This window comes from Saccopteryx leptura, chromosome 1, assembly GCF_036850995.1.
Source record: "Saccopteryx leptura isolate mSacLep1 chromosome 1, mSacLep1_pri_phased_curated, whole genome shotgun sequence".
In the NCBI taxonomy this organism is placed as follows: domain Eukaryota; kingdom Metazoa; phylum Chordata; class Mammalia; order Chiroptera; family Emballonuridae; genus Saccopteryx; species Saccopteryx leptura.
This window is the reverse complement of record NC_089503.1, coordinates 158,990,479-158,999,442: the sequence shown is the minus strand read 5'-3', so window position 1 is coordinate 158,999,442 and position 8,964 is coordinate 158,990,479. Positions and strand designations below refer to the sequence as shown.

General features: G+C 40.1%; 1 protein-coding gene across 4 annotated transcripts in view; it reads right to left on the bottom strand.

Moving 5' to 3' along the window:
* Positions 1–358: 358 nt before the first annotated feature.
* DAB2 (DAB adaptor protein 2) overlaps positions 359–8,964 on the bottom strand; it is a 168,733-nt gene continuing 160,127 nt past the window's right edge. For all 4 annotated transcript variants that reach the window (XM_066378560.1, XM_066378552.1, XM_066378570.1 and 1 more), the window contains 4 exons: positions 5,233–5,865; positions 4,531–4,640; positions 3,894–3,963; positions 359–2,121 (listed from right to left, as the gene is read on the bottom strand). In XM_066378560.1, coding sequence (XP_066234657.1) covers positions 3,898–3,963; positions 4,531–4,640; positions 5,233–5,865 — 809 coding nt within the window. In that variant the 3' untranslated portion in view covers positions 359–2,121; positions 3,894–3,897. The remainder of the gene's footprint in view (positions 2,122–3,893; positions 3,964–4,530; positions 4,641–5,232; positions 5,866–8,964) is intronic.

Below are 8,964 nucleotides of genomic sequence, written 5' to 3'. Positions count from 1 at the left end.
TTGGTGAGGTCCAACAAGGATGAGAGGGGTAAAGTGTGAGTCAAGAATTCCCTATTAAATGATTTTTATTCCTGACATCAATTGAGGTTGTTCTGGTACAGGACTTATCCATTGGGCTCCCATTAAATGCCCAGGAGGGGGTATGTAGGTCTGAAAGAGGAAAATAAAGAATTGAAAGATGTCAAATAATAACTTATTCATGGTCCTGTTTCATGGATTTCCACTTGCTCTTTGTCTTTGTGACAATGCACAATGTGTTATAACTAACGTTTATTCACCTAGGTATATCTTATACCTTGACTCTAACACATTAGCACAAAAGAGGGGTCAAATGTTAGAATGAACTGATGGTAACATATGAGATTCTGCCATTCCAGTTTATTGAAATGAGTAAATTTATAGCTTTATTTGCATACAGAAAAGTGCACAAGAAAACAAGTATGTATAAAACAATTATGTGGCTGATCATCATTTTCAAAAAATTTTCCACTTTCCAAAATTAAACTACCTAGAAATAATTGCCTCCAGTTTAGCACATTTAGGTATTTAGACATATACAATACTATTTCAAGTCTGTGTTTATAATGACCGAGCAGGAAGCCAGATGAAAAATTATGCCAAACATGATGAGCTATTACCATAAAAGATAAAACCACAGGACTTTATCTTGGGCTAGTTGGGGCTAATCAAGAGAGGTTCAGGAGGCCACCATCTTGTTTAGATCCTGAGCAGACACCATCTTCTTCTACCTAAAGGTTACATCGTATGTGGTTGATTAACACCCACAAGAACCTGAGCATTAGGGGTCAAGAGACAACATTAAAAACCCAACAAAAACAAACAAAACTCATTTTGGCAAGAACAAACCCTTCAGAACTGTGCTAACAATAGGAGCGAAAATGAACTGGGAAAGTTTCCAAGGTTATGAGGAGAAAAATAATGCAGACATCAGATTTTCAATGATAAGAGCAAATAATTGTACTATAGTTTTGTTTTGTTTTCTATTTATCTTCAAACTAATTGAGATTGCAGCTTCAAGAAAGTTTTCCAGTTACTTGATAAAGGTCCAGCGTGACCTCAAATAAGCACCTAATATGTTTGGCACAATCACATTGAGCTGTGTGATGTGTTGTCCTTCATTGCTGAGTGGAGTTCAGGTTTTCTTCGACATTTACTACTCTTCTGAAACTTCAGTTCCAGAACATGGCCCCCTATTCCGCAGAAAGGGTAACAGCTGTCCTGCTTGCAATTCTAGTTGCTGTGATTAGCGATTACTGAGAAGGTGGCGAGGGTTCAAATCTGTGACTCATGAGATATTTTGCTCCATAAAACTTCATTTCTTGTGGAAGGGAGGTGATTGTATATGAACCCAGGAGCAAAACAGACTGAAAAGAGAATGAGAGGGAAAGGACAGGAGAGACAAAAAATGTTTTTCCCTCGTTGGCAAGAGCTAGCAGCTTGGGAAAAGGATAACCTTGCCCTTGAAAAGAAAAAAAAAAAAAAAAAGGTCTTTAGAAAGAAGACGAGTTATATCTTTAAAAAGGTTCTAGGGTGTGTTGGATTCCAAAGTACCTATGGGGGAGTTGGACTTGCTTCAATTTTACTTTAAAAGTTCTCTGGAAGTGATGGTCTGAAGCCAGATGTAAGGTGCCTTGCTCTACCATGATTTTTAGGTTTCAATGCTCTAAAATAGAACCCTCACACCACCTTGAACAGTAGAGATTTTAAAATTTATTTAAAGCAGTCTTATCTGAGGGGTGAGACTCGGATAAGAGTCTTGTGGTGGCTGCATTGCCCAACTAGAGGGTGCATGGTAGAATGTTCTAGAAGCCTTTAGGGACACACTAGGCAAGGGTTCAAGTAGGGAAACTATTTCATTTACATTTAAGCTAGAGACTTTAGGATCTTAATTTATTTAAAGCCATAGATTCAGCTTAGCTTTAACCTAATCAGAAAGTGAGAGGCATTTTACAAGTAGCAGGGGCAGCCAAAAGTAAGGCAACAGATAATATGTCAAAGCTGAGACAAGGGCAGAGGTCAGGGTTCATCTGGCTATCAGCTTTGTCTTTGACTACGAAGGCCAACCTTTCTGTTCCTCTGTAGTGTCAGCAAGCCAAGTTGCTAAAGAAGCATGGAGAAGAAAAAATGTGTAGTTAGAATTTTTGGATTGAATATCAATGTATTAAATACCAAGTAATTATTTAAAATGTCAGTAATAGCATCTCCTAGGGCTGATGCAAGAGGATTAAATAAGATAATAAATGTCAGACCTGTACTAAAGTGTTTAGCACAAGTGATCAATAATGTTCGTTATTTTCTCCCATGATAGTTCCCCTCCCATTCTGTAAGTTTAGCCGGGTGACTCAGGTTTATTTTTCTTTCACGACTTAAAGAAGAAACGGCCTCCAAAGAGAACTTGAATCAATTCAATTTAGTGCAAACGATCCTCCCACACTTCTAGTGTACTTTATTATTTCCTACTTGTTCAATGTCTCCCTGGAGACAATGGTGAGAATGAGTCCCCGCTAGGACTTATGACGCTTTTGTGCTCAGCACCAGATGGGGATACTTTAGGGCTGAGGTGTTTAGGCCCTAGAATTAGCCTTTTCAATAATCCCACCCAGTCCTCTGAAGCAGATTTTATTAAAAAAAAACACAAAAGAAAATGAAAAAACAAAAAGCCCTTTACAAAACACTGTAATTGTAGAAACAGATCGAGGGGGGATGATCCAAACTGCAAATAAACTTAATCTTACTGCTGTCAGAGTGAAGATATTTATCTATTTAAAACAACTAAATTCAAGGTGGGTCAAGGCATAGTTTAGAAGTCTACTTGGATGGGAAAAGACTGAAAAATAAAGGGTTCTTTTTACTTTTTCTCTTGTTTTCCCTGACCCGCTATGTCCCGCCTCCTCTAAAATGCTCATAAGTCTACTTTCCTTCACTAACTTCAATCTTTTAACTTCAGTCAAAGGTGCTTCCGCTCACTGTTGAGAAAGACAGGGTTGTGCTGAGGCCTCCCAGGGACTTAGCATTATGGTGGTTACACTGACAACGGAGGCTGAAATCCTCTGTTGAGTGAGAAGAATCAACCTGCAAACTCACCTGCACTCCACACTGCTTTTGAAAGAGTATAGGCAACTGTCACCACTTCGGGATTTAATGCCATCAGACTATTTCAGACCAGCTTTGAAGACCCTCACTAACAAATAAGTAGTGATTTGGGAGGCAGAAGTGCCATGATCATCGTCTGTTTAGCTGACCTGTTTGGTGGCTTCAGAAGGTCCACAGATTTTGAACCCAGTGATTTTAACTGGGATGCCGCAAAAATTCTTAAAACATGCAATACCTGACACTGTAGTCAAGGACATTACTGACCTCATTTCCCTTAGATTGTTCAATTAAAAGCTGGCAATAGGCATCCTGTGTGAATGAATCAAAATTATACCTATTTTTTTTTGTCAGTTTGGCAAAAAAATAGAATATATTTTTTGGTGTACTGCAGAATCATAGTAATTAGTTTGTGTGTGCCATGAGATGAAAAAAAGTTGAAAATTGCTAGTCTATAGTTGCCAAGTAATTGCCAGGATGCTTTGCAATCACTTCATTATGAAGGTAAACAAAAGAACAAGAAACAAAACAAAACAAAAAACTAGAAAGCTGTTCTGTGTCCTCTTGTGCTTTACTTCTGTACAGAACTGAAGTATCAAAGCACAGGATATGGTAGAAACCCGTATGCCTATGATAGAGATAACGACTCTATTTTTAAATGCCCAGCCTTGTCATTATCAAAGTAGCTAAGTAGGTTTCCATGTCTATTACTTCTAAATGACAGAGATTTAACCTCGGCCCCATTAAGATTTCCCCCTCCCCCTCTAGGCCACCCTACTTACGAAATTAGGCAAAAGGACTTCCAAAAGGATCCCTATATACTTCAGGAGAAGCGGGTTGAGGAGAAGCCATCTATGAAAATATAAACAATCAGTCAGTAGGTCTCATTATAGTTATAAAAAAAAACCCCTCTACTTAAGACTTTTCTAATTTCTTTAAAAATCGCTTAGGTCGCAGAAGGGTCTACAATATTTTGTATTTTCTAGTTTGTAACTAGCGATGTATACTTATTATTTACATCACAACCAAGGTTCAGGTAAATTATGTTTGCCCCTCCCAAATGGGAAGTATATTTTTATGAACTAAAGAACCACGAGTGGGAAATCAGAAACTTAATCTTTGAAAGATCTTTTAAGGTAGTATTTTGCATTGATTTTCCCCCAAAATGTTTTCGTGAGTCAGGTTCAGTGAGACACAAAAGGCTTTTTCTATATGATATTCACGTCCCAAGTTCAGAAGAGTCATCCCTGCAGAAATAATCTTTCCCTGGATTGAGCTGATGTTTACCCTGTGCTCGTTGTCGATGATAAATCTTATTCAAATGCCCTTTACCATCAGAAAGCTACTACTCGCCTACAAACAAGGGTAACTGAAGAGGCAAACACTTTGGAGCATCAGTTGGCAGCAGCTAATACTTACAGAAGCTTGTGGTGAACTGAAAGCGTTTTTAGAGAAAGGGTTCTCAAACGCATTGTCAGGAGATTTGGTAACTGGCAGGGCACCTTGTCTGGGAGCTGGCTTTGGTGGTTCTAAAAGGCGAAAAAACCCAAGTGAGTGGTCAGTAGACAAGCTTTCCCCAAATACAGACAGAAGTCCCCAATCAGGCTCATCTTAGAAGGCAAGTTCCAGAGTTTTGAAATTTACATCAATGGAACAAAAATCACTGCAGAACATGGGGACTCCTGATTATTACATACAGCTTCCTCCCTTCTCAGAAGAGGACACCATGGACATTCATTTACTTGAAGTGGAAGAGATTCAGAATTCCCTCACCGAAGGCACAAGCCTGGCTGAGGCTTTATTATGCCACCCTCCAGGTGCCATGACCCATTGATTTTCCATCGCTCTTGGCAGCCCTTTTAAGATTTGTCACAAGAGGGCAGCATTGGGCCAGACCTTAGAAAGCGTTAGGTAAAGAGCTTCATAAGGTAAATAAATGGTTGTCTCCATAACTACTGATTACAAAAAACAAACACACATACAAAAAAAACCAAAACAAAGAAACAAGAAGAACAGGCTGTTGGTGGGTGGGAGGGTATTCTTTTGGGGGACTCTGTGGGCCCATTTTACTGCAAACCAACATACTCGTTGGTGTAGTAGACCAAGGGATGGGTAGCTTACCATTGATCTTTTTCAACAGTTGATTGGCATCAAAGTCATCATGGTCTGCATTCTCCTGAGGAATGCCCACTTTGCTGTTGAAATAACTAGCGAAGGCACTTGAAGTCCCAGAAGATGTCTGGTCCCCCTTCCGTGCGGGTACAACAGGAGGCTGCCGCAGCTGCAAGTCCTTAAACATTTCCTTCACTTCCTTGACTTCCTTATCCCCGAGTGGGTCCAAGGCAACGAAGGCATCGGTGGAGATGTCCTTTGGAGGGACAGTTCTGGGAGGGGGCTGAGGAGGAGTGACCAGGAGGGAGGAGAGCATGGCAGGCGGCTGTGGGGACACAGCAGGAGCTGGGAAAATATTGCTCTGAAAAGGGTTCCCCAAAGGGCTTGCTGATGACCAAGTGTTAGATGGCACAGGTGCTGATGGACCCCAAACGACAGGGGCTGGAGGGGAAGGTGAGGCTGCAAAGGATGAAGGCTGGTTCCAACCTGGAACAGCTGGGCTTGTGGTGAACACCACTGGCTGGCCGAATCCGGAAGGCTGACCGCCCATCATGGCTCCTGGGACCATCGAAGTGGATGGATTGAACACTAATGATGTTGAGCTCCATGGTCCTGCCTGAGGGGGTGTAATTGCTACACCACCTGCAGGAAGAGACAGAAAGGACTTATCAGGTGACAAGCCTGAAGAGGACTTTGGAGTTTCAGAAAACACAACTCTGCATCTTCAAGGCATATTTCTTTATTCAGCTTTGCTGCTAACATGGAAATGAAGACTCTGAAGATTATTAACTAGCCAACACAGCAAAGCCAAGTTACAGTCTGAGGCCTTTCTTTCTCCTACATGTTTCTTTCCTCACCTGACAGGTAATACAGTTCATAAGTACCCAATACCTTAAATCAGTGGTCCCCAACCTTTTTTGGGCCACGGACAGGTTTAATGTCAGAAAATGTTTTCATGGACCAGCCTTTATGGTGGGATGGATAAATGCACAAAATAAAATTATGCAACTGGCGTAAAAACTGTGGTATTTTTAAATATAATTGTTGAACTTACAAGACAAACATCAAAAGTGAGTCTTAGACGGATGTAACAGAGGAAATCTGGTCATTTTTTAAAAATAAAACATCGTTCAAACTTAAATATAAATAAAACAAAAATAATGTAAGTTATTTATTCTTTCTCTGTGGACCAGTACCAAATGGCCCACAGACCGGTACCAGTCCATGGCCTGGGGGTTGGGAACCACTGCTTTAAGTTACTGAGATACCGTATTTTTCGCTCCATAAGATGTACTTTTCCCACCAAAAAGTGGAGGGGAAAATGCCCATGCGTCTTATGGAGTGAAAAATACGGTATTTTATTAAATATTTTAACACACCCTTTGGTTCAGATTATTATTTTTTTCTTATTTTCCTCCTTAAAACCCTAGGTGTATCATATGGTTAGGTGTGTATTACCGAGCAAAAAATACATTAAGTACCATAAGTACCTTATCATACATAGACTGATGCATTTTAAACAGCTAGAACAAAGCCTGTCAATATGATAACCTTGTTTTTTGAGTGAATACACGTACATATACAAACCATGCTGATTATGAACTAGTTAATTAAGGTAATCCACAACCGGACCAATGGATTATGACTGTGAGTCACTGACTCGCTTGGCTCGTTTGGTAGCTGGCCCAGGTCTGGGTCTCATGGAAACCAGCAACCAGTGATCCAGTGTGTGCCTTAGGCCTTGACATGCTTGCATCCTGAAGAAACCATTTCAGAGTTGCCTTGCTTTTAAATGTTGCCAAGGCTGATACAACTATATAAAAGGATGATAAAACTTGGTTGGTGCCAAGATAGTTTTAGATTTTTCTATGTAAAAATGGAGGGAAGGTTGGTTATCCTGGGAGAGCTGTTTCAAATAAGTGTTTCCTGCCATGTGTCAGTCACTGAACTTTGCCAGAAGTTAGAACAGAGGATTCAAAGAGGAGAGGAGAGAGAGAAGATACCGTGAAGCGAAAGCAAACCTCCCAAGATCTCTAAAAGCCTCTGTCTGGGTATCTGATCCCTATGGGAAATGTCTCCATTGTGTCCTGCCACCTTGATTAGGAATTAGTGGAACCACTAAAATCCAAATCTCTCCAATGTTTGCCTTCTTCTTCTTGAAAAGACCATTCCTGACATCTTGTTCAAATACGTAGAGGGTTTTCTCTCCTGCCTCTGCCCAAGTGTATTAATGATCCAGTGAAACCATCACCACTAACAGAAAACCTGGATTCGGCCTCAGACCTACTCACCAGGGATGCTCAGCTCTCCAAAGCTGCCTGCACCCAGTTTCAGAGAGCAGAGCATCCTTTCATTATAAAAGTTTTTCTAACCAAACTAAGGCCTTCACATTTGGGTTAGGTTTGTTTTTGTTTCCAGAGTAAGAAATATTTTGAAAATGGTATTCAGTGGCTGATGTAGCAAGATATTCTATTTTGAATTCCCCTAGTATTGGAGATTGGTGTTACTTGATTCAACTAGATCAACATGAACACTAGCCATCTAGTCATGAACACATATGAGTGCTAAAAAATAAATAAATAAAAATAAATAAATAAATAAATAAATAAATAAATAAGAGTAGTGAGTTTCAGAGAAAGTCATCTTACTAAATTCACATGTTTGTTTTTCAAGTGAGGAAGCTGGGTACAGAAATATTAATTACTAAAATTGAGACAGTCCCAGTTTATGACAGCAGACACTAAAGTTAGGCACACTGGCTCTGAACCCACCACCTACCCTCCTATTCTGTCTCTTTGGCACCAAGAGACAAGACTATTTTTTTTAATGGGATGTTAATTCAAATATTTATTTTATAGATACAATCTTAGACTTCCTTTACACTAAAGCATATACATAGTCCTTTCACAACTCATCAAAGGGAGTTCTCTTAGATTGTCTACTATAGGCTTCTAAAAGTGAGTTGAGTTTGAACAAAGTCATTTCTAGCATTTTAAAACAAATTTATTTAAATTTGTTTATTTCATTCACCAAACCCAGAGTTATTCATTCATAATTTACACCCATTGGGTATGCCAATTGGGTAGAATTTTTATCAACTTTCATGTTGAATGACTTGCCTTCCCTTGAGAAAATATGTGGCTTTCATCATTAATGGGAGTGAGGGAAAAATAGAAATATTGAATTTGTCAGGAAATCAAGGATTTCCCAGCATATACTTCTGCTAGCCTCTGTTCTTGTCTACCGGGTTCCATGTACGTATGTGTTTCCAAGATATGTAAGGCCCCACTGAAAAAAGTAGAAGCAAGATGTTAAAGAGAGAGAGAGAAAGAAAAAATAGTTTTGGTTTAAAGTTCATGTATTACTTCTGATGCTAGATTTAAACACAACGTAGCTAGCCAAAGCTGAAGGCTCAGCTTTCCACAAGCCCCTCGCCCCACCCCCAGCTCTCCAGAGGCAGAGTCCCCAGCTGGGTCCAGCGGAAGGCGGACCTACCACCTTCCAGGGGTTGGCGGAGGATCCCTGCCAGTGGACAGGGGCTATACTGTAGAGCTCAGTTTGAGTCCCATGTCCAAACTTAAAAGAATCATCAGTATTCTGCAGTTGTATTCCCCAAGGCCTCACCAGGGGCACCTAGCCAAAAAGCTTCACTTCGTCTGAATAAATGAACAGTTATAGAGTCCAGCTGTATTTTCAGGCTGACTTGTTAAATATTGGCTGTAAAAATTCTTCGGGGCATGA